Here is a 26519-nt window from a genome sequence, read left to right on the forward strand (position 1 = left end):
CTAGAACTGCAGAAAAAAAAATGTGGAGAATTGCGATTTCTAAGATAGTCCGTTCTCCACCAGTTGCTCCTAAAAAAATCAGGCGCAAATCATGTGGAAACTTGGGCCCAATCAGTGGCAAGTTTACATAGGCATTTTCTATTATAAATTATAGGTAATTATAATTGGAAAAAGTCGAGACAAAAAGTGTGACAAAAGCATGACACTAAGTCCAAGTGGTATGGGGATAGGGCAGGAAAGTGGAATTGATGTAGAAGATCAGCCATGATATTGCATGGCAGAACAAGCTCAAGGGGCTGTGTGGCTTACTTCTAATGCCCATATGTTCTTATCCAGACAGGAAGCAAGTACATGGATAATGTTTTTAATATTATCGATGTTATCAATATATATCAGCAAGCAAAAGCAAATGTTACAAAACTAAATTGTGATATTTCTTCCCATTTGTAGGTCTATGAACACTTTTCTGATAGTATTCCTGGAAATTCTTGTGGTTGAAGCAATTATTAGTACCATCTTGAAATACGTTTGGTGGTATGAGCCTTTGTACAATGAAAGAACTGTCCAGGAGAAAAATAGCAGCAGAGTGAGTATGGACAGATTTATTATAACTTCATTTAGGGCATCCTAAACCTTTGTAACTATTTGCATGTGGGTAATGTTCTTTTCAGATTAAATGCTTAATTTAATATTGCACATTTACATTGAATATAATCATTCTGAGATGGTTCCCATTTATAAAGTGAAAAGCTCTTTTTTATTAATCTGTAAATACAAGGATTACAAGAACCTTCAACTGATAGCGAATGCTATTGACTATTTTCTTCTCCATTCATGGGATTTGTGCAACTTCTTGTCTCCGTTTTTGAATCCTGTGTGTTCATTGTAACTAATGATTTACTAATTGTGCAGTGCAATTTATGCTGGAACTTGTGTTGATATCAATTTGAGTGTCTTATGCTAAAAACCTGATCCACTGCTTTTGGCTGACCAGATCAGCCATATGCTGAGTGATTTCCCCACAATGTACATCGGAACATATTGTAGAGAATTGGTTAGGAGGCAGGGGACAGCAAATAAGCATAATGGGTATGTACTTGAATTGGCAGGATGTGACGAGTGGTGCCCCCTCCTGTACTAAGCCTCAGCTTTTCACTATATTTATCAGTGTCTTCTCCTTAGGCAGTCCCCTGGAGTCGAGGATGATTTGCTTCCACACTAAAATGAGTTCTAAGGTGACTGATGAGACAGTGCAGGATCTACAGTCTCTGTCACAGGTGGGATAAATGGTGGTTGGAGGGATGGGTGGATGTGGTGCTTGATTTGCTGTACGCTCTTTCCGCTGTTTGTACTTGGCTTCCGTGTACCCCCAGTGAAGAGACTCGAGTGTTCGACACCTTCTCGGATGCTTCCCCTCCACTTTGAGCGGTCTTGGGCCAGGGATTCCCAAGAGTCGATAGGGATGTTTATTTTTTTCAAGGAGACTTTGAGAGTGTCCTTGAAGCATTTTCTTTGCCCTCCTGGGACTCGTTTGCCGTGACGTAGCTCGGAATAGTGTGCTTGTTTCAGGAGTCTAGTATCAGGCATGCAGACAATGTGGCCCGTCCATCAGAGCTAATTGAGCGTGGTCAATGCCTTGATGCTGGAGATGTTGGCCTGAGAGAGAACGCTGATGTTGGTGCACCTATCCTGCCAATGTATTTGCAGGATTTTGTGGAGCCAACGTTGGTGGTACTTCTCCAGTGCTTTGAGGTGCCTACTGTACATTGTCCATGTCTCTGAAGCATATAGAGGGCGGGTATCATTACTGCTCTGTAGACCATGAGCTTGGTGCCAGGTTTGAGATCCTGGTCTTCGAATACTCTTTTTCTCAGGCGGCTGAAGGCTGCACTGGCACACTGAAGGCGGTGTTGAACTTCGTCATTGATGTCTGTCCTTGTTGATAGGCTCCCAAGGTAAGGGAAGTGGTCCACATTGACCAAGGTCCTGTCATGGATCCTGATAATCGGGGAGCAGTACTGTGTGGCAGGGGCAGGTTGGTAGAGAACCTTTGTCTTACTGAATCTTCCATCAGTATAATAGTGTAATATTTATATGAAAGAACAGAGAGCCATATAGCCAAGTTTGCTGATAACGCTAAGGGCCCAAATTTCCCCAGGAGTTGCTCCGTTTGTTTTGGAGCAACATGATTTTTCTGGAGTATCTTTTTAGTTGCAATTCTGGCCATTTAATTTGCGCCAGTGTAAGTGAATTAGTTTGGGGTTTTTTTTTTAGTTCAATTTCTTTTTTTCAAAAGGGGGCGTTCCCAGCCACTTAGGTGTTTTAGATGTTTGGCCAGCAAATAGTTAGGCCAGTGTATGTTACCACTTCTGTCCGCACAGAAAAACCTTATCTAGAGTTAAGGAATCGGGACGAGTAACTACATTTAAAGCACCACCAAGCACGAAGCAAAGCACAAAAAGTAATAAACATTCAATAAAAAATAAAGAACTGAAGTAAATTCTACCTTCAACTAAACTCGGCAGCGGCTGGCCGTGAAGGAGTCTCTTCGGCCTGGGATAGAGGGGAGAGAACGCAGCTGCCGCCTCACCGACTTTCAACCCTTTTCGAGCGAGAATTTTTTTTCCTTTTTGCCCATTTTTCGGGTTTTTGGTCAGGCTTTAAAAACGGCAGCCTGAAACCTGGCAGATGCATGGGGCTTCGGCTCCCTCGCATGAGAGACCACAGACCACATTTAGCCCCGAAAGGAGTGCGGAGATCGGCTGACACGCCCTATACAGCCCTGGGGTCGTAGGTCGTAGGCAGAAAGGTATTTTATCGGCGCCGGCCGGCATCTCCAGCTCAACAACACGTACACCACTATCCTCAAGACCCAACCCGGGTGGGCTAGTACAGGCAGGCAGACGGGCGGGGGGGTGGGTGCACAAGTGCACTGGAGCCCAGGCTCTGCTCTCACCGTTCTGGAGTTCCGATTCAGAGAGAGAGAGAGAGGCGACAGCGGAGCGAGAGAGATAGAAAGGGCAGAAGCAGTGGCTGGGCAGTGCGGAGTGTTGGAGGATAAAAGCAGGCAGCAGTGACGGCGGCGAGACATACGGGGACTGACTTGGGCGCACGCTCAGCGGTCGGCAAGTGTGCTAGAGCCAGGTGGGCCACGTGTGGAAGGACACCAAGGTCCAGCGCAACACACGGCGCTGCAGAGACTCTTTGGCAAACCGCCACCCAACCAAACGAACGCAAAGCCAGCCCAGCATGGCAAGCGACGTCACTACACAACAAACTATCCTCGGTCCAAACCACTAGACTGCAGCCAAAAACGACCAACCGCCCCCCCCCCCCCCTCTCTCTCACCCTGATCAAAACTCAGTCGCACCAACCTGTTTCTTGTAGCCCTCAGCGGCAGGCCTGGGATAGGGGTGGGACGGGACGCATTCTGCAAGCATCATCATCGCAATCATGGGAAGGAGCTACTGCACATGCGCGACCACTCTACTGCACATGCGCGCAGCTGCCGGCACTGTTTTCGGTGCAGGACTGTAGTTCCGCCCCCCCACTCCATGAGGAGCGCCACGCCAGGACCTGGGACACACAGCAGAGCAGCCAGAATCGTGAGTAAGATTTTCAGCACCATTTCCAGCGAACAAAGTCGGGGTTGGGGAAATTTGGGCCCTAAGTTAGGTACCATAGTAAGTAGTGTAGGTGGGAGCAGAATGTTTGCAGAAGGACATTGATAGATTAAGTGAGTGGGCAAAACTCTCTGATGGAATTCAATGTGGGGAAGTGTGAAGTCATCAACTTTGGACCTAAACAGATAGATAGATAAGAGAATTTTCTAAAGCTGAGAAACTAGGAGCTGTGGAGGAGCAGAGAGATTTAGGAGTCCATGTACAGAAATTACTAAAAGCTAGTGAACAGATACAAAAATAATTTAAAAGACTGGAATATTGGCCTTTATCCCAGGGAATTATAGACCAGTCAGCTTAACATTAGTGGTAGGAAAAATAATGGAACCCCTACTAAAGGAGAAAATAGAAAAACATCTAGAAACCAAAAATATTGTAATGTAGATTCAGCATGGATTTCAAAAGGGAAAGTTTTTGCTTGACCAACCTTATTGAACTTTTTAAAGAAGTAACAGAGAGAGTAGACAGTAGATATAATTTATCTAGATTTTCAAAAGGCCTTCGATAAAGTACCCCATAATAGATTGATGAACAAGGTCAGAGAATGCGGAGCCGGGACAAGTAGCAGAATGGATAGCTTGCTGGCTTCAAGATAGAAAGCAACGAGTAGGCGTAGAGGGTAGCTATTCACAGTGGCAGAAGGTGGGTAATGGTGTTCCACAAGGATCCGTGCTGGGACCACTGCTGTTCACAATTAACGATTTACACTTTGGAATCAAAAACATAATTTTTAAATCTGCTGATGACAAAATAGGGAGGATAGTCAATACCGAGGAGGACTAAAACAAATTACAAGAGGACAGTAATAAACTTGTAGGATGAGCATATAATTGGCAGATGAAGTTCAACACAAATAAATGGGAGGTGTTACATTTTGGTGAAGAATAGGGAGGTCACTTACTACTTGGAGGGTGTGAGTCGAGGTAGGGTAGAGGAACCAAGGGATCTCGGATACAAGTACACAAATCACTAAAAGTTGAGACATAGGTTAGCAAGGCCATAAAAAAGGCAAACCAAGCACTAGGGTTTATTTTGAGAGGTATAGAATTGAAAGGTAGTGACGTTATGCTGAACTTTTATCGAACCTTGGTCAGACCACTGTGAACAGGATATAGAGGCACTGGAGAGGCTGCAGAGAAGATTTACAAGGATGATACCAGAAATGCGAGGGTATACATATCGGGAAAGGATGAACAGGCTGGGTCTCTTTTCTCATGAAAAAAGAAGGCTGAGGGGTGACCCAATAGAGGTCTTCAAAATTATGAAAGGTTTTGATATCGTGGATACAGAGAGAATGTTTCCACTTGTGGTGAAGAGCATAACTAGAAGCCATCACCAAGAAACTTCTTTACTCAAAGAGTTGTGAGAACGTGGAACTTGCTACCACAGGGAGTGGTTGAAGCGAATAGTATGGATGCATTTAAGGGGAGGCTAGACAAGCATATGAGGGAGAAAGGAATAAAGGTTATGCTGATAGATTTATATGAGGAAAGACGGGGGTGGGGGGGGGAGAGGCTCAAGTGGAGCATAAATGCCGGCATGGACTGGTTGGGCCAAAAGTCCTGTTTTTGTGCCATATATCCTATGTAATCCGACAAGAAGTTATGTTGTAGTTACATAAAACTCTGGTTTGGCTCCAACTGGAGTACTGTATTCAGTTCTGGCCATTGCACCTCAGGAAGGATATATTGGCCTTGGAGGAGATGCAGTGCAGATTTACCAGAATGATACCTGGGCTAAAAGGGTTAAATTGTGAGGACAGGTTTCTTAAACTAGGCTTGTATTCCCTCAAGTATCGAAGTTTAAGGGATGATCTAATGGAGGTGTTTAAAGGATTTGAAATGGTGGATAGAGAGAAACTATTTCCTCGGGTGGGAGAGTCCAGAACAAGGGGTGTAACAAAATTAGAGCTAGGCCCTTAGCTGAGGCTAAGTCATTTGAAAATGTAAAAACTGAGATTGATAGCTTTATGATAGGCAAGGGTATTAAGGGTTAAACACGGTGTCAGTTTTCACATGTACGCTGATGGCATCCAGCTCTACCTCACTACTACTTCACTCGACCCCTCCACGGTCTCTAAATTGTCAGACTGCTTGTCTAACATCCAGTACTGGATGAGCAGAAATTTTTTTCCAATTAAATATTGGGTACGACTGAAGCCATTGTCGTTGGTCCCCACCACAAACTACGTTCCCTAGCCACCAATTCCATCCCCCTCCCTAGTATCTGTTTGAGGCTGAACCAGACTGTTCGCAACCATGGTGTCATATTTGCCCTGAAATGAGCTTCCGGCCACACATCCGCAGCATTACTAAATCCACCTATTTCCACCTCCACAATATTGTCCATCTCCGACCCTAATTCAGCCCATCTGCTGCTGAAACCCTCATCCATGTCTTTGTTACCTCTAGACTTGACTACTCCAATGCACTCCTGGCTGGCCTCTCACATTCTACCCTACTTGAGGGCATCCAAAACTCAGCAGCCTGTGTCCTAACTCGCACCAAGTTCCACTCCCCCATCACCCCTGTGCTTGCCAATCTACATTTGCACCGGTTAAGCAATGACTCGATTTCAAAATTATCATCCTTGTTTACAAATCCCACCATGGCTTCGCCTCTCCCTATCTCTGTAATCTCCCAACCCCTCAAGATGTCTGCGCTCCTCAAATTCTGCCCTCTTGAGCATCCCTGATTATAACTGCTCAGCCATTGGTGGCTGTGCCTTCAGCTGCCTAGGCCCCAAGCTCCAGAACTCCCTCCCTAAACCTCCGCCTCTCTGTCTCTTTCCTCCTTTAAGATGCTCCCTAAAACTTACCTCTTTGACCAAGCTTTTGGTCATCTGCCATAATTTCTTGAGTGGCTCGGTGTCAAATTTATTTGTTTTGTTTTAAAACACTCCCGTGAAGCGCCTTGGGATATTTTACTACGTTAAAGGCGTTATATAATACAAGTTTTTGTTGTTATGGAATGAAGGGGGATAAATGGAGTTAAGATACAGATCAGCCATGATCTGATCGTATGTTCCTATCTGTTTTCCTGATCGTATGTTCCTATCTGTTTCCTGCCTGCTCAGCATGGTGGAAAATCAGGATCTCCACTGTGATCTCCAATTGTAAGTGTTAGAAGGGACCTTGGGTCTTGGGCAGCGGAATTATATACAAGGCACATTTGGGGCATATGGAGGGATCACACATGTCAGTCTACCTCTGGTATTTAGCTGCTGGCTGCTGAAAATATTTCACCTAGTGTTGCCCAGTGTTCACAGCTGTCCTTGCTGCACACTAGTTCCAAAGGGCTCAAGTTTCGGCCTGAGTTGCTCCTATTTTTTTTGAGCAACTAGTTTAGAATGGAGCATCTTACAAATTGCAATTCTCAGCATTTAGTTTGCTCCTGTTCTCGTGAGTTAGAATAGTTCCATTTTAGAACAGATTTTTTTTCAAAAGGGAGCATGTCCAGTCACTTACGCCTGTTTTTCAAGTTTAGGCAGCGAAAATCTACTCCAAACTAACTTCGAATGGAGTAAGTGTAGATTTTTGTACGCTCAGAAAAACCTTGCCTACACTTAGAAATCAGGCATAGGGAACGAGAGATAGGGGAGGGGGGTTTGCAAACATTAAACACTTCACTTTTACAAATAAAGAGCCATCATCAATAATAAATGATAAATCAATAAATAAACCAAAAACCGGAGAAGAAGACGACGACGAAGCCAGGCCCCGCCGAGGACATCGGGCGGGGCCCACGAGTTGATGCCTGGGCCGCTGGCGCAGACGACTCTTCGGGCGGGGCCTGCCCCCAGCGAGAGGCTGTGGGCCCCAACGACGCCGGCTCCAATGAGAACTTCGGAGGACTTCGGGCAGGGCCCGCCCCCAGCGAGAGGCCGGGCGGGCGGGCCCCGCCACCAACGCCGCCGGGCTCCCAGGAGGACTTCGGGCGGGGCCGCCTCAGCGAGTGGCCGGGGGCGCGGACCCCGTCGCCAACGCGCTGGGCTCCCAGGAGGACTTTGGGCAGGGCAGACCCCAGCAAGAGGCCAGGCGAGCGGGCCCCACCGCCAGGTAAGATGCGTCTGGCCACTCGGCCTGGGATAGGGTCGTCGCCCCAGAGACAGGTTGCGCTGGGAGGGCCGGGAGCTACTGCGCATGCGCGCAGCTGCCGGCACTGTTTTTGGTGCAGGGCTGTAGCTCCGCCCCCAGCAGCTCCTGCTGCACCGCGCCGAAGAGGAAATGAGCCTACAGCTATCGGAGAATCGCGAGGTAAATATTTGGCGCAATTTCTGTTCTATAAATTAGGCGGGCCTCTCCGATGTGCGCCGTTCTAGCGTGTGTCCGAAACTTGAGCCCATAGTCTTTTGTCCAGAGAGCCTTTCCTCAGGATCCTCAGAGTCAGAAAGAGTCATGCTTCCATAGCCACTTACCTGCTGTCTTCCAATTGCAAACAAATACAATAAGCTTCCTCTAGATAGAAAATGCCAATCCTTCTTAAATGGGGAGAGATTACAAAATGCTGAGGTACAGAGAGCTCTGGGGGGGAGGGGGAGCGTCCTTGTACATGAAACACTAAAAGTTAGCATGCAGGTACAGCAAATAATTAGGAAGGCAAATGTAATGTTGGCCTTTATTGCAAGGGGGATGGAGTATAAAAGTAGATAAGTCCTGCTACAACTGTACAGGGCGTTGGTGAGACCACACCTGGAGTGCTGCGTACAGTTTTGGTCTCCTTATTTAAGGAAGGATATACTTGCATTGGAGGCAGTTCAGAGAAGGCTCACAAGGTTGATTGCTGAGATGAAGGGGTTGTCGTGAAGAAAAATTGAACATGTTGGGCCAATACTCATTGGAGTTTAGAAGAATGAGAGGTGATCTTATTGAAATGTAGAACATTTTGAGGGGGCTTGATAGTAGATGCAGAGAGGATGTTTCCCCTCGTGGGGAATCTAGAACTAGGGGGCATAGTTTCAGAATAAGGGGTCGCCCTTTTAAAACGGAGATGAGGAGGAATTTCTTCTGAGGGTCGTGAATCTTTGGAATTCTCTACCCCAGAGAGCTGTGGAAGCTGGGTCATTGAATATATTTTTGAATGATAAGGGTGTCAAGGATTATGGGGGAGTGGGCAGGAAAGTGGAGTTGAGGCCAAGATCAAATCAGCCATGATCTTATTGAATGGCGGAGCAGGCTCGAGGGGCCAAAATGCCTACTCCTATTTCTTATGTTCTTATGTTCGGAAAGGGAGTTGAAACAACTGGGCAATATACCACCAGTTTCACTTGCAGGAGCACTCAGTAAGGGGTCCAATAGTTTTTAAAATTGCAGGACTCATCTGGTTTGTGATTAACTGAAATAAACTTTGGTTGTGCCTGACTAGAGAATTCGCTTTCATAGGGTTAAATTTCCAGACAGGAAAATGCAAAGCTGGGTGAGATTGAATGGTGGAGCAGGCTCGAGGGGCCAAATGGCCGACTCCTGCTCCTATTTCTTATTTTCTTGTGTAACTTGGGAAGCTGAAAACTTTTAAGTAGCTTGGTGATCAACCATATAGCTTGAAAATGTATTTCACAGCATAAAAGAAACTGCAAAGAAGAACATATGAAGTGAGTAATGTGTATATTTTCAAAATGTTTTGACAGCTATAAGAACATGATACATCAGTGTTTTATTTTAATAGTGTAATACAGTACAGTGACAATATTGTTTTGTTTGTAGATTCTGACCATTATATCTGATTTCTTGGCTTTCATGGTGCTGTACAATTACATCATTCCAATTTCACTCTATGTTACCGTTGAGATGCAGAAGTTCTTGGGATCCTTTTTCATAATGTGGGATCTTGACTTGTACCATGAAGCCTCAGATCAGCGTGCACAGGTTAACACCTCAGACCTTAATGAAGAACTTGGACAGGTGAGAATTAATTTGCATATTTGGTAAACCGTCTTTGAGCATTAAGCCTGATGAAGCTGAGGACACCATTTCGGCACTTTGCAACAGAAGTAATCATGGACACAGCACAGACGGAGGCCATTTGGCCCATCATGTCTGTGCTGGCTCTTTGAAAGATCAATCATGCTTAGTCCCACATCCCCACTTTTTGACCGTATCCCTGTAAGTTCCTCATCCTCAATTACCTATCCAATTCCCTTTTTAAAATTATTTATGGAATCGGCTTTTCAGCTACAGTGTTTCAATCCCGAAAACTCTGAGTGGAAAAAATTCTCCTTATCTTCTCTCTAGATCTTTTTCCAATGATTTTGAATCTAGTTATTGACCCACTCGCCAGAGGGAATGATTTTTCTCTATTCTATCAAAATCTCTCATCATCTTGAAAACCTGCACTAGGTCACTTCTTCATTGTCGCTAGGGCAAAATCCCTCCCGAACAGCACTGTGGGAGTACCTTCACCACACGGACTGCAATAGAGGCGTTGCTTAACTGGGAGCCAATGTAGGTCCGCGAGCACTGGTGATGGGTGAACGGAACTTGATGCGAGTTAGGACATGGGCAGCCAAGTTTTGGATGACCTCAAGTTTACATAGGGTAGGACATGGAGGTCAGCCAGGAGTGTGTTGGAATAGTTAAGTCTAGAGGTAACAAAGGCATGGATGAGCATTTCGGTAGTGGATGAGCTGAGGCAAGGGCAGAATCGGCGATGATGTGAGGTGGAAATAGGCGGTCTTAGTTATGCTGCGGATATGTGGTTGGTTGCTCGTTTCAGGGTAAAGAATGAAAGACTTGCATTTATATAGCGCGTTTCACGACCACCGGACCTCTCAAAGCACTTTCCAGTCACTGTTGTAATGTGGAAAAAACACGGCAGCCAATTTGCGCACAGCAAACTCCCACAAGCAGCAGTGTGATAATGACCAGATGATCTCTTTTTTTGTTGTGTTGCTTGAGGGATAAATATTGTCCAGGGCACTGGGGATAACTCCCCTGCTTTCCTTTGACATAGCACCATGGGATTTTTTACTTACACCTAAGAGCAGATGGGACCTCAGTTTAACGCCTCATCTGAAAGACGACCCGTCCAACAGTGCAGCACTCCCTCAGCATTGCACTGGAGTGTCAGCCTAGATTTATGTGCTCAAAGTCCCTGGAGTGGGAATTGAACCCACAAATGTGACACCAAGGTTGCGAACAGTCTGGTTCAGCCTCAGACAGATGGTAGGGAGAGGGATGGACTCAGTGGCTGGGGAACAGGGTTTGTGGCAGGGACTGAAAACAATGGTTTCAATCTTTCCAGTATTTAATTGGAGAAATTTCTGCTCATCCAGAACTGGATGTCAGAGAAGCAGTCTGTCAATTTAGAGAGCCCGTGGAGGGGTCGAGAGAAGTGATGGTGAGGTAGAGCTGAGTGTCATCAGCGTACATGTAGAAAGTGATGCTATGTTTTCGGATGATGTCGCCGAGAGGCGGCATGTAAATGAGACATTGGAGGGGACAAGGATAGAAGCTTGGGGGACACCAGAGGTAACTTATGTGGTGGCAGGGAAGAGAAGTAATTGCAGGTGATTCTCTGTCTAAGATTTGATAGATAAGAATGGAACCAGGTGAATGCAGTCCCACCCAGCTGGACGACGGTGGAGAGGCATTGAAGGATGGAGTGGTCAACCGGGTCAAAGGCTGCAGATGAGTCAAGAAGGATGAGGGATAGTTTACCTTCGTCACAGTCATAAAGGATGTCACTTGTGACTTTGATGAGAACTGTTTCAGTACTGTGGGAAGGATGGAAACCTGATTGGAGGATTCAAACATGGAGTTGTGGGAAAGAGGGGCATGGATTTGGGGGGCGACAACAAGTTCAAGGACTTGAGAGGAAAGGGAGGTTGGAGATGGAGCGGTAGTTTGCAAGGACGGCGGGGTTCAAGGGTTGTCTTTTTGAGGAGAGGGGTGATGACAGATTTGAGGGAGAGGGGACAGTACCCGAGGAGAGTGAACTGTTAACAATATCAGCTAACATAGGAGCAAGAAAAGGATGTTGGGTGGTCAGCAGTTTGGTGGGATTAGGGTCGAGGAAGCAGGAAGTGAGTCTCATGGACAAGATGTGCCCAGAGAGGTCATGAAGGGAGATCGGAGAGAAACTGGAGAAAGATGTGAGTTCAGGGCTAGGGAAGGGGGTACCTTAGAAGAAGTTTGGCCTGGTGGGTTAGGGAAAGGAAGTGAATTGGCAGAGGCAGCTGAAAGGATGGTCTCAATCTTCGAAGTCTGTGAGCTCCTCACATTTGTTGTCAGAGACAAGGGTGAAGGAGACAGGGGAGAGGGATTTGACACGATGGTTAGCAGTGGAGAAAAGAAGCCGGGGTTGATCTTTGCATTTCAGAAGGATTCTGGAAGAGTGAGTAATTTGGGCAGACGAGAGCAGGACCCGATAATACTCTGTGTTGCAGCCAGATCTGGCAGTGAATGGCTAAACCAGTGGTCCGCCATATCCATTCAAGTCTGCTTCCCTTGGACTTAAGGGAGCGAAGATGAGAGCCGTATTAGGGTTTGACTAGGGCATCAAAGGTGTGGGTGTGGTTGAGTAGGTCGGTAGTTGCAAAAGTGTCGTGGTGGATGAACGGCCAAAGGCTGGACAGTTGTGATTTCGTAAGTGCAGTTGTAAGAGAGTTTTTTCCAGGGACGGACACGGGGAAGTAGGGTTTGGAGGCGTGGGGGGAGGCGGCGGAAGGGGAAGAAGGATGTGGGTGGATAGCGATATGAGGAAATGGTCAGAGATGGGGTTATCTGGAATTGACACGATGGGAGTAGCGAGGCCACGAGAGGGTGGCTGTGAATATGGGTTGGGCAGTTTACATGGAGGGAGAGATTAAGGGAGCATAGGAGGCTAGTGAATTAGAGGAAAGAGAGCATGATGAGTTGAAATGGAGGTTGAAATCATCTGAGGATGAGCAGTTGTTCGACGCTGAGGGAAGAAAGCAGAGAAGATACTTCGGTTGGGTGGGCAGTAGAGAACGAGAATTTTAAATGAGATGAGGGGTGGAAATAAGGTGAGATGCTCAAAAGAAGCGAAAGTACTGGAGGAGTAGGGGGACAAACCAAGGCATGATTTGGTGATGAGAGCCACTGCAGTCTGGGCAGGGCAGGGCAAGTGGTGGAAAGTATAGCCAGGTGGGGAGGCTTCATTTAAGGATAAGGTGTCATCATCCCTCCGCCAAGTTTCCGTCAGGGCCATGATGTCTATACAATCATCCACGATAAGCTCATCGATGGCAACGGTCTTGTTCTCAAGTGAACGGACATTCTGGAGGGAGATGCGGAGAGGGTTGGTGATGGCTGATCCACAGAGTCAGCACTGGGAGGGGTGAGTTGGATGGGGAGGAGATTGGCAAAATTAGCCCCCAGTTTGCATGCTGGGAGGGAAGATCGGTGAGAGAGTAGGCTGAGACAGTTGAGGTTGTTGCTCATAAGGAGGCAGCGACGAGTGCCTCGATGGACCCTTCATAGGATGCCAAGAGAGGCATAGAGGGAATCTGTAGGCTTATCTAAGAGGGAATCAACCCTGGGATGGCGGCAGGAGAGTCGAAAGGTCGAAGAGTAATGAAGGATTGGGGTACGGATTTGAGAGGGCAGAGGAGAGATGAAAGCTGGCATGACGACCGGAGGGAATGGTCAGGGAGGGATCGAGGGAAAAGGGAGGAGAAAAAAGTGGAAACAGAAATGAATGGCTCTGGTCTGGAGGGGCAGCCAAAGTGCACACGTGGAAAAGCTCAGGTTACATAGGCGTGGTTATGTAATAATTAATGGGATACATATTTTCTGGTAGTAGGGAATAGGTTGGAAACAATAGTAGGAAGACCAGGATCAAATTCAACAGAGTAACTATTTGTACTCAGTCTCCTTTCAGTGCATGCGTTTCCTGACGCATGCGCAGAAGCGAGTTAGGACAAATAGTCGATTACGTCCGTCCGCGCCCCCCCGCAAAACCCGGCGCAATTTGCACTAACCCTTTTCCGCACATGCGCCCATCCATCCTCCAATTCGTCGACTACGTTGCCTCCACTGTGCTGAGCGTCCGAGCAGCCCCACAACACCACTTTGCCTTCACTGCAGCTCCGAGGCCTGGGCAGCGCTGAGCCTCCAATCCATCTGGCCCCGAGGGCTGGCGGGGAGAGAAGCGGCAGGTGAGAGAGATCGCGATCTTTGAAGATGGATCACGTACTTGCAACCCCCTACAAGGGACATTGTTGGAGTGGATGAAATCCAGACGTCACGACTCACTATTCACTTCATACCCAAAAAACCTGTTAACGATCCGTACACAATGCCCCATCTATGGGGGTGGGGGTAAGGTCATGCACGTGCTGGGGTGAGGCACTTTGGCTGAGGGAGGGATGTGTCCTTTCTGACTTCTGAAGTCAAAATGAATCGTGTTACAATGTGCAAAGTTAGGCTGGGAGGTTCCATTCACACATTCCAGAGAAACTTCAGGGTGTGGCTCCAAAATTCAAAGGTCCCATTGAGGGACATAGCCAATGTAAGCAGGATGGAGCCGACATGGAGCATCGAAGAACCGCTGTCCAAATTCAGAGACAGGTGCAGCAGGTAAGTGAAGTCCAGAAGCTGTTAGAAGGGTAGAGAGTTCGAGGATGGAGGTTGCCGTAGGAATGAGAGTCGGTAGTGGTGCAGAAAGATGATGACGAAATTGACGCATGTTGGAGGTCACCATGGATCAAGGCGGCGGAAAAAATGTAAAACCACAAGCCAGCCACCAGCAAAGCTGAAAAACCAGTAGAACGAGTCATTGGACAGCAAGTGTTGACTCGAGTGTTCTCGACTCCGTCCCGCAGCATGCGACCCGTCACCAACTCTGAAACTCCAACGTTGCACGAGGTAGGCAAAGCCATAAAACAGCTCAAGAATATCAAGGCTACGGGTGCGGATGGAATCCCTGCTGAGGTGCTAAAGTATGGCGGAGAGGCGCTGTTGGCACGGAGACATGGCCTCATCTCTCTCATCTGGAGGGAGGAGAGCATGCCGGGAGATCTCCGAGGTGCAGTGATTGTGACCATTTTTAAAAAAGGGGACGTCCGATTGCGGCAACTAAGGGGAATCTCCCTGCTATCAGCCACTGGGAAAGTTGTCCCTAGAGTTCTCCTCAACCGTCTTCTCCCTGTGGCCGAAAGAGCTCCTCCCAGAATCACAGTGCGGATTTCGTCCCCTACGGGGCAGAACGGATATCATCTTTGCAGCGCAACAGCTGCAAGAAAAATGCAGGGAGCAGCACCAACCCTTATACATGGCCTTTTTCGATTTTACAAAGGCCTTTGACACTGTCAACCGTGAGGGTCTATGGAGCGTCCTCCTCCATTTCAGATGCCCCTAGAAGTTTGTCAACATCCTTCGCCTGCTTCACGCTGACATGCAGACTATGATCCTTACTAACGGATCCATTACAGACCCAATTCACATCCGGACCGGGGTCAAATAGGGCTGCAGTCATCGCTCCAACCCTCTTCTGCCGCCATGCTCCACCTCAGTCAACAAGCTCCCCACTGGAGTGGAACTAAACTACAGAACCAGTGGGAAGCTGTTTAACCTACGCCGCCTCCAGGCCAGGTCCAAGATCACCCAACCTCTGTCGTTGAGCTGCAGTACGTGGACGACGCCTGCGTCTGTGCACATTCTGAGGCTGAACTCCAGGATATAGTCAATGTATTCACTGAGGCATATGAAAGCATGGACCTTACGCTGTGCAGCGGGGACAGGCTGGTACAAAGGTCTTCCACCAGCCTGTCCCCGCTGCACAGCACTACCCTCCAATCATCAAGATTCACGGCGCGGCCCTTGACAACGTAAAGAGCGTGAAAAGGTTAAGTGCAGGCAACAGAAGGAGCATGTGGCAAATCAGCCCCACCCACCCCTTCCCTTGACGAATGTCTGTCCCACCTGTAACAGGGTCTGTGCCTCTCGTCTTGGACTGTTCAGCCACCAAAGAACTCGCTTTGAGAGTGGAAGCAAGTCTTCCTCGATTCCGAGGGATGCCTATGATGATGATATGATGAAATAGCAGCTGCTAGCCAGAAGCCAACAAAGCTGATAACCCAGTAGAACCAGTTGAGCAGAGAGGCAGCCACAGTTTAAAAGATTTTTTAAAAAATCTTTTAGCAGCAGAGTTAGACACACACTGGGTAATCCTCCAGTGCAGTCCAGTGGAGAAGTGTTGTGGTGCAATCCAGTGTAGCACAAAGCAGAAACGTAGTCTAGATGTCCAGAGAAGTCCAGGAGATCGGAAACCAATATTCTTTTACCCTGGTACCAGGGACGCAACATACCATTTGGGAATCCAGTTTGCAATTACAGAAACTCCTGTCTATGCTGCTAACTATCAAATCCCCTATGACTACTGCATTTCTATTCTTTTTCTCCTTTGTTCAGTCAAATCTCCTGTAGTGCTGGGGGTTTGATTTGTGCTGCATTTCTCCAAGTAGTCGGCCCTCCCTGGTATTCAAAACTGTAAACCGGTTAGTAAGTCCCACTGACTTGAGGGGTTCCTGCACTACCTGTGTCTTTCTCCTACCCTGGCTGGTGGTGACCCATTCCCTCACCACCTCCACCGTCTGTAGCTATGGGGTGACCACATCCTGGAACATGTGTTCGAGGAAACTCTCAAACTCCCGAATGGACTGCAGTGACTCCAGCTATTCCTCAAGCTCGAGCAACTGGCGACATAGAACAGGATGCGCTTGCAACGGGTCCCAGCTGGCTTGCCATTGTAGTTAATCCACTGACCTCTAAATCACTGAGCCCCTGACCACGAAAGCACTTAACACTGAAATCTAAGAAACTGGCCAATAACATTTTAAGAAACTGACCATTGAAAGACTGAGATACTAAAATAGTGAAAAGTTAACTGAAGGCACTGGAAATTATATCCGTCAGTCCAAAACACAATGGAAGCTACCATCAAGTGAATTTTAACTGTGGAAAAACAAACGAACATTGTTGCCCACCAATCCGCTTGATCTGCAGCAGCGCATTACTTTTGAATTTCTTTCTCAGAAGTGAAATGGCAGCTTGGCTCAGTTAATAGCAGTCTGCCTCTGAGACAGAAGTAATTATGTTTATAATTGTATGTCTAATAGGCATTTATATTGCAAGTATTTGTGCAATGGAATCTTTTGCGTTCAACTGTGAACCATTTTAAGTTACTCAAGTTTGGCTAATACAGCATGCCAGTGATTTTCATTCTATGCAAAGTGAAATGGTTTGCATTTTTGAATTTGCAATACTCAATTGCAGATTTAATGACAGTTCTGTAATTTGGCAATATAATTTATTTGTATCACTTATTACATTCCTGCAATTGTTTTCCTGCTCCTTCCCTTTCCTAGTCTGGGACAGCTGAAACCAATTGTTGCCTGCTTGAGATTGGGCAACTCAGGAGACACCAATGATGGAAAATGGGACCTTTCTGGTGTCTAGCTGAGTACCACAGTAAATGGTGCATTTACCCCTTGAACGATCAGGGGGCTGTGTGTTTTAAATAAAAGGTACAAGTGCTAGAACAGATATGTATAACATTGATTTATGTTATTTTTATAATTAGGTGGAATACGTGTTTACAGACAAAACTGGAACATTGACTGAAAATGAAATGAAATTCAGAGAATGCTCCATTAATGGCGTTAAGTACAAATATATCAATGGCAGTTTGGTTCCTGAAGGAGTCACTGGGGAGTTTGGGGATAGACACACTTTTGTAAGTTCCAAACATAATTGCTTTCTATTATTTTAATCTGATTTTATTTTCTTGAGTTAAAAGATATGCAGGGTGGAAAGAGCAGAGGACTTTCAAGTATTCAGAGGGAAAAAGAGTTCAAAATATTTCTTGCATGCAAGGGAGACATTTGCTATTACATTTTTGTTTAAAAATACAGCCCCAAGATCCACCATTATTGATTGGAAAAGAACTACTCAAATGACTTGTACAATGTGCCTGTTCCCTGCAGGATGCTATTCATCCGAGTAGATCAACATCAGCCTACGACTTCAGGATTTTTAGTATCATCTGGTTCAGGATATTGTTGATATTCATGGGTTGGGGACAGTTACATTTTTCTTTTTTTTTTAAATTTGTATTTTTGTGCTGATCAATGCGAGGAATGTCAATGGTGGGGAATGGATACTTGTTTTATTTTCGCATGCAGTATCAGTATAAAGTTGTCTTGGATCAGGCAGACCATGGCCAAATATAAAGTAAATGACTCTTTTCTCTGTCCAACAAATGTGAATATAACCTCAAACTTAGAACAGTATTCACTGTTGTGTACTAATGTTAATTTTTACATTTCTCAAATCAAGTATGTGAGATTGTCCAATTGTGTCATTAGCATTTTTGTGTTATCGATCATTCAAGGAATTGCGTTGAGGCTGATTTCACTCATTGCATAGCCAGCAGACTATCATTCTATTGAGCTGCACTGGATTATATATTTTATATTCTAAATTGTTGTTGAGGGGACTAGCATGCAAACTCAAGAACAATCGTTTTACCTTCACTGAAAAACAGATCAGTATTACAAAAAATATAGACTTTGTTACCCCTTTTCGAAATGGATTAATAATGCCTATTTTTTTTTCTCCTCCTTCTTCCTGCTAATGTTTGCCTCTTCCGAAAGACCTTTCTGGGGTACAGGTCATCCTCCAGCATTTCACCCAAGTGCCCATTCTTCCTATATAAACCTAGACAGTTACTGTTGGCAGGCTATTCAGTCAAGCCTGAGCCTGATACTGTCGTCACTCAGAGGTGACAGATACAGACTTGCTGGATGATAATTGGGAACAGGTATCTAGCTTGATGTTTTCCGTTCCTAACCAAAGGTACTAGAGATAATTGTAGCGCATCTGAATGAGATCAACAAAATTCACGAGTTCCAAACTAAGACATTCCTAGCTTGGCTACTCATTGCCTGAACCAGCAGAATCAGCAGTTGAGCTGAATTGGATACTTCATTATTTTTGGTACTGATGTAAATCAGCTAATAAGCTTTGGTTAGCCAAATTAAAGTAGCCTAATGAATGTCGATGTTTAAAAGATCTTTTTTTTTTCCAAAAGGCAGTATTTGTCTGAATTAATATCATTAGTGTCCTGACTTTTTCATGCTTCAATTCCTAGACTGATGAGGAGAAGATGTTCTTGAAGGCAATATCCATCTGTCACACAGTGCATATTAGTGATCTGGAAGAGACCCTGAGACATAGTTTGAGACATGTCATTGCTGATCTGTCCAAAGTGCAATACTATGCTGCCTCACCAGATGAGAAGGCTTTGGTTGAAGCTGCCAGAAAGTAAGGACATTTTTTCTGCAATAAATTGATACATTCAGTAGATATATGTAATCTTCCTTTGATTTAGAAGTAGCTTCTTTTTGTTAAATCTGAACTCAGCAATTTCTCTTTGTGTAAAGAAGTAATCACATCAGACTTTCACTTTATAGACCGTGTTGGACTGTCCTTGTATAAAATATGGAGGCAGAGATCCTCAGTTCTAATTATTTGGACCCTTTACTCGGTGATGTGGCAGTAAACAAAGACAAATGAAACTGCTATGCCCAATGTCCTCCATTGTGAATTGACAGCCAGAAGTTAGTTTGCATTCTGTAAATCAGTTGCCTCGCCAAGCAACGTTTGCATATGCTAGTGAATGTGACATCCAGGGTATAACTCTAATTGGTTATCACATATTTAGTTTCATGTCCTTGTTTATCCTGTGGATCCTGATGCCAATATAGTTGTGTTTAAAGGGCTCTACTTACGCCAGTTACAAAAAATTACTTTTCCCCAACATATCAATGCTGCAATTTCATGCATTCATAAGGTGGATTTAGAAAAATATGCTAATATGCACAAGAATTCATTGCACATTGCAGTATGCACTCATGGAATGAAATCATTTATTTTAAGTTATTGTAATCTTGCACTTAAACCTGTGTTGGTGGCAGTCAGTGCCAGGTAAACTTTCTGGCATTCACCAAGACTGATTGCTGAGAACAGCGGCAAAGCTGCCAAATATGTCTTAATGCTCAGTAGCAGCTCACACCTCTGAGTTAGGTTTTAGATTCAAGTTCCATTCGAGAGACTTGAGTACATTATCTCAGCTGACATTTCAGTGTCTTACTTCATTGGCTGTAAAGCATGTTGGGATATCCTGAGGTTGTGAAAGGCACTATATAATTTCTCTCTCTCCGTTTTCTCTCTCTCCGTTTTCTACAGAACACCAAAGGGCAAAAAACGTTAGTGGGAGTTGTGTACAGACCTCCAAACAGTAGTAGTGATGTTTGGGAGGGCATCAAACAGGAAATTAGGGGTGCATGCAATAAAGGTGCAGCAGTTATAATGGGTGACTTTAATATGCACATAGATTGGGCTAACCAAACTGGAAGCAATACGGTGGAGGAGGATTTCCTGGAGTGCATAAGGGATGGTTTTTTAGACCAATATGTCGAGGAACCAACTAGGGGAGAGGCCATCTTAGACTGGGTGTTATGTAATGAGAGAGGATTAATTAGCAATCTCGTTGTGCGAGGCCCCTTGGGGAAGAGTGACCATAATATGGTGGAATTCTGCATTAGGATGGAGAATGAAACAGTTAATTCAGAGACCATGGTCCAGAACTTAAAGAAGGCTAACTTTGAAGGTATGAGGCGTGAATTGGCTGGGATGGATTGGCGAATGATACTTAAGGGGTTGACTGTGGATGGACAATGGCAGACATTTAGAGACCGCATGGATGAACTACAACAATTGTACATTCCTGTCTGGCATAAAAATAAAAAAGGGAAGGTGGCTCAACCGTGGCTATCAAGGGAAATCAGGGATAGTATTAAAGCCAAGGAAGTGGCATACAAATTGGCCAGAAATAGCAGCGAACCTGGGGACTGGGAGAAATTTAGAACTCAGCAGAGGAGGACAAAGGGTTTGATTAGGGCAGGGAAAATGGAGTATGAGAAGAAGCTTGCAGGGAACATTAAGACGGATTGCAAAACTTTCTATAGATATATAAAGAGAAAAAGGTTAGTAAAAACAAACGTAGGTCCCCTGCAGTCAGAATCAGGGGAAGTCATAACGGGGAACAAAGAAATGGCGGACCAATTGAACAAGTACTTTGGTTCGGTATTCACAAAGGAGGACACAAACAACCTTCCAGTTATAAAAGGGGTCGGGGGGGTCTAGTAAGGAGGAGGAACTGAGGGAAATCCTTATTAGCCGGGAAATTGTGTTGGGGAAATTGATGGGATTGAAGGCCGATAAATCCCCAGGGCCTGATGGACTGCATCCCAGAGTACTTAAGGAGGTGGCCTTGGAAATAGTGGATGCATTGACAGTCATTTTCCAACATTCCATTGACTCGGGATCAGTTCCTATAGAGTGGAGGGTAGCCAATGTAACCCCACTTTTTAAAAAAGGAGGGAGAGAGAAAACGGAATTATAGACCGGTCAGCCTGACATCGGTAGTGGGTAAAATGATGGAATCAATTATTAAGGATGTCATAGCAGTGCATTTGGAAAGCGGTGACATGATAGGTCCAAGTCAGCATGGATTTGTGAAAGGGAAATCATGGTTGACAAATCTTCTGGAATTTTTTGAGGATGTTTCCAGTAGAGTGGACAAGGGAGAACCAGTTGATGTGGTATATTTGGACTTTCAGAAGGCTTTCGACAAGGTCCCACACAAGAGATTGATGTGCAAAGTTAGAGCACATGGGATTGGGGGTAGTGTGCTGACATGGATTGAGAACTGGTTGTCAGACAGGAAGCAAAGAGTAGGAGTAAATGGGTACTTTTCAGAATGGCAGGCAGTGACTAGTGGGGTACCGTAAGGTTCTGTGCTGGGGCCCCAGCTGTTTACACTGTATATTAATGATTTAGATGAGGGGATTAAATGTAGTATCTCCAAATTTGCGGATGACACTAAGTTGGGTGGCAGTGTGAGCTGCGAGGAGGATGCTGTGAGGCTGCAGAGCGACTTGGATAGGTTAGGTGAGTGGGCAAATGCATGGCAGATGAAGTATAATGTGGATAAATGTGAGTTTATCCACTTTGGTGGTAAAAAACAGAGAGACAGACTATTATGTGAATGGTGACAGATTAGGAAAAGGGGAGGTGCAAAGAGACCTGGGTGTCGTGGTACATCAGTCATTGAAGGTTGGCATGCAGGTGCAGCAGGCGGTTAAGAAAGCAAATGGCATGTTGGCCTTCATAGCAAGGGGATTTGAGTACAGGGGCAGGGAGGTGTTGCTATAGTTGTACAGGGCATTGGTGAGGCCACACCTGGAGTATTGTGTACAGTTTTGGTCTCCTAACCTGAGGAAGGACATTCTTGCTATTGAGGGAGTGCAGCGAAGGTTCACCAGACTGATTCCCGGGATGGCGGGACTGACCTATCAAGAAAGACTGGATCAACTGGGCTTGTATTCACTGGAGTTCAGAAGAATGAGAGGGGACCTCATAGAAACATTTAAAATTCTGACTGGGTTAGACAGGTTAGATGCAGGAAGAATGTTCCCAATGTTGGGGAAGTCCAGAACCAGAGGTCACAGTCTAAGGATAAGGGGTAAGCCATTTAGGACCGAGATGCGGAGGAACTTCTTCACCCAGAGAGTGGTGAACCTGTGGAATTCTCTACCACAGAAAGTTGTTGAGGCCAATTCACTAAATATATTCAAAATGGAGTTAGATGAGGTCCTTACTACTAGGGGGATCAAGGGGTATGGCGAGAAAGCAGGAATGGGGTACTGAAGTTGAATGTTCAGCCATGAACTCATTGAATGGCGGTGCAGGCTAGAAGGGCCGAATGGCCTACTCCACCTATTTTCTATGTTTCTATGTTTCTCTCTCTCCGTTTTTTCTCTCTCTCTCTCTCTCTCTCCGTTTTTTCTCTCTCTCTCTCTCTCCGTTTTTTCTCTCTCTCTCCGTTTTCTCTCTCTCTCTCTCTCCGTTTTCTCTCTCTCTCCGTTTTCTCTCTCTCTCCGTTTTCTCTCTCTCTCCGTTTTTTCTCTCGCTCCGTTTTCTCTCTCGCTCCGTTTTTTCTCTCGCTCTCTCTCCGTTTTCTCTCTCTCTCTCTCTCTCCGTTTTCTCTCTCTCTCTCTCTCTCTCTCCGTTTTCTCTCTCTCTCTCTCTCTCTCCGTTTTCTCTCTCTCTCGCTCCTTTTTTCCGGTTGTCGGCAGAGTGACTGCTCAGTCTGCATGTATTGGCTAACACTGTGATTTTCTGTTTGTTGACGTGTATGCCACTTCTTTCATGTGAATGTTTGGCAGCCAGAAAAGAAAGTATTAATGTAATTTTCACACTTCTGCCCTTTTTGCCACACAAGCTGTGGAATCCACCCCACACTGTAAATAAAGCAGATTTCACAGCATCAGTTTGGCATATTGCAAACTGCACATAGCAAAATCAAATATAATTAGCTTGGCAACTTAAATATGATGATCCTTTCAGATGATTTGAATCTTACTATAATCACTACTTGTAATCTGGTTGATTAAATAATTAAATGCAACAATCGTTATCTAAAGTTATCCTTAATTATGAAATATCATCCTGTTACTGAATGAAGCAGATGACCTTTGCTGCTGCATATTTTAAAATCAGTTGATTGGTTTGTTTTGCCCCAATGTTCTTACTATTTTTTTAAAAGCAAAAGGAACTTAGGCTACAGTACAGTTCCATGGGCACTGGCAATCTCCTGTTACTCCACATGGCTATTTATCAGGTGTGCTCTCTGTATTGACACTGCATTTAAACTATTTTATTTTCCCTTATGTAGGATTGGGGTTACATTTGCAGGATCCAATGACGATGATGTATTACTGAACTCGTTTGGAAAGATTGAAAGGTAACCTAATACTTTGTGCATGGCCTTGATATGTTTTCTCAAGTTGTGAAGAGAATGATTACAAGAAATTTAAATTCAGGTCTTCAAAAGATTATCATAATGTACAGTCAAATCTAGAGATGAGATTTTCTTTTTCTTACTGCGTTTCTCCCCTTGTTTCCTGAATGTATGTACATGTGTTAAAATGTGGTTCCACTGGTGTCGCCTCATTCAAGTGACCATTCTTCATGTATCAGCCTGGATAGTGAGTGTGAGCAGGCTCTTAAGGGACATCACAGCTGTTCCCAATTCTGCACCTGTCCAACATCCACATGCAGACACACTTTCCCACAAGGTGTATTGGATGACAATCAGAAACTGAACCCCAGCTTATTTTACTCTCTCAAGCTAAGAGTCCTGAGGTCAATTGCAGCACTCCAACCCCTGTTCTGGATGAAATTGGCTTCCTCACCACAGATGGGAATCAAACTTAGGAACTTTTTGTATAGTATAACTACATTGAACAGTGTATTAAAGATGGTTTTAATTTTAATTTCACCGACCCACCATTACTGTTTGATGATGTATTTAAGAGCGCATTTACTATAGTGTTGATGCAAAGCAGTTTTGCTTTGCATCGATGTTGCACTTGCATAAGAAATAGGAGCAGGAGTAGGCCATTTGGTCCCTCGAGCCTGCTCCGCCATTCAATAAGATCATGGCTGATCTGATCTTGGCCTCAACTCCATTTTTCTGCCCGTTCCCCATAACCCTTGACTCTCCTATCGTTCAAAAATCTATCTATCTCTACCTTAATATATTCATGACCCAGCCTCCACAGCTCTCTGGGGTAGAGAATTCCAAAAATTCATGACCCTCAGAAGAAATTCCTCCTTATCTCCGTTTTAAATGTGCGACCCCTTATTCTGAAACTATGCCCCCTAGTTCTAGATTTCCCCCATGAGGGGAAACATCCTCTCTGCGTCTACCCTGTCCAATCTTATACGTTTCAATAAGATCACCTCTCATTCTTCTAAACTCCAAGGAGTAAAGGCCCAACATACTCAATCTTTCTTCATAAGACAACCGCTTCATCTCAGGAATCAACCTAGTGAACCTTCTCTGGACTGCCTCCGATGCAAGTATATCCCTCCTTAAAATAAGGAAACCAAAACTATGCAGGTGTGGTCTCACCAACGCCAGTACGGTTGTAGCAAGACTTCCCTACTTTTATACTCCGTCCCCCTTGCAATAAAGGTCAACATTCTATTTGCCTTCCTAATTACTTGCTGTACCTGCATGCTAACTTTGTGTTTCATGTACAAGGGCCCCCAGATCTCTCTCTACCGCAGCATTTTGTAGTCTCACTCCATTTAAATAATTTGCTTTTTTATTCTTCCTACCAAAGTGGATAACCTCACATTATACTCCATCTGCCAAATTTTTGTCCACTCACTGAACCTATCTATATCCCTTTGCAGATTCATTGTGTCATCTTCATGACTTGCTTTAATACCTATCTCTGTATCATCAGCAAATTTCGCTACATTACTCTCTCTCCCTTCACCCAAGTCATTCATATAGATTGTAAATCGTTGAAGCCCCAGCACTGATCCCTGTGGCACGACGCTAGTTATAATTTGCCAACCTGATAATGGCCCATTTACCCTGACTCTCTATTTTCTGTTAATTAGCCAATCCTCTATCTATGTTAATATATTACCCCCAACCCCGTGAGCTCTTATCTTCTGCAGTAAGCTTTTATGTGACACCTTATGGAATGCTTTCTGGAAATCCAAATACACTACATCTATTGGTTTCACTTTCTCCACCTTGCTCGTTACATCCTTAAAGAACTTTAGCAAATTTATCAAACATGATTTGCCTTTCATAAAACCCATGCTGACTCTGCTTGATTGTACTATGATTATCTGAATGTCCTGCCACTGCTTCCTTAATAATGGACTCCAGCATTTTCCCAATGACAGATGTTAGGCTAACTGGTCTACAGTTTCCTGCTTTCTGTCTCACTCCTTTCTTGAATAGGGGTGTTACATTTCAGGTTTCCAATCTGCTGGGACCTCTCCAGAATCCAGGGAATTTTGATAGATGCATCCATTATCTCTGCAACCACTTCTTTTAAGACGTTAGGAAGCAGGCCTTCAGGTCCAGGGGACTTGTCCACTTTTAGTCCCATTAGTTTGCCTAGTACTTTTTCTCTAGTGATAGTAATTGTTTTAAGTTTCCCACTTCCCTATAGCCCCTTGATTATCTATTATTATTGGGATGCTTTTAGTATTTTCTACCGTGAAGACCGATACAAAATATTTGTTCAAAGTCTCTGCCATTTCCCTGTTTCCCATTATTAATTCCCCAGTGTCATCCTCTAAGGGACCAACGTTTAATTTAGCTACTCTCTTCCTTTTTATATACCTAATAGAAGCTTTTATTGTCTGTTTTTATATTTCTTGTTAGTTTACACTCATAATCTATCTACTCTATTATTTTTTTAGTCGTCCTTTGCTGGTTTCTAAAAAGTTTCCCAATCCTCTGGCCTACCACTAATCTTCACAATATTGTATGCTTTTGTTTTCAATTTGATACCATCCTTAACTTCCTTAGTTAGCCACGGATGGTTCATCCTTCTCTTAAAGTCTTTCTTTCTCACTGGAATATATCTTTGAGAGTTACGAAATATCTCCCTAAATGTCTGCTACTGCTTTTCTACGATCTTGCCCTTTAATCTATTTTCCAAGTTCACTTTAGCTAACTCTTTCTTCATACCTTTTGTAATTTTCTTTATTTAGGTTGAGGACTCTAGTTTGAGACCCAAGTTTCTCACCCTCAAACTGAATTTGAAATTCTAATATGCTATGATCACTCTTCCCTAGAGGATCCTTTACTTTGAGATCATTAATTAATCCTATCTTATTACAAATTACCAGATCTAAAATAGCGTATTCCCTGGTTGGTTCCACAACGTATTGTTCTAAGAAACCATCCCAAATATACTCTATGAAGCCTTGGGACT

At 44.7% G+C, this 26519-nt stretch overlaps 1 protein-coding gene across 1 annotated transcript in view; it reads left to right on the forward strand.

The window, feature by feature from the left end:
* The window catches only part of atp11b (ATPase phospholipid transporting 11B), a 183318-nt gene that overhangs the window by 64178 nt on the left and 92621 nt on the right, over window positions 1–26519 (forward strand). The window contains exons 11-15 of the mRNA XM_070884058.1: window positions 451–586; window positions 9382–9579; window positions 17222–17374; window positions 18791–18963; window positions 23441–23509. Of these exons, the coding sequence (XP_070740159.1) occupies window positions 451–586; window positions 9382–9579; window positions 17222–17374; window positions 18791–18963; window positions 23441–23509 (729 nt within the window). The remainder of the gene's footprint in view (window positions 1–450; window positions 587–9381; window positions 9580–17221; window positions 17375–18790; window positions 18964–23440; window positions 23510–26519) is intronic.

The sequence above is a fragment of the Pristiophorus japonicus genome, chromosome 6, assembly GCF_044704955.1.
Source record: "Pristiophorus japonicus isolate sPriJap1 chromosome 6, sPriJap1.hap1, whole genome shotgun sequence".
In the NCBI taxonomy this organism is placed as follows: Eukaryota; Metazoa; Chordata; class Chondrichthyes; family Pristiophoridae; genus Pristiophorus; species Pristiophorus japonicus.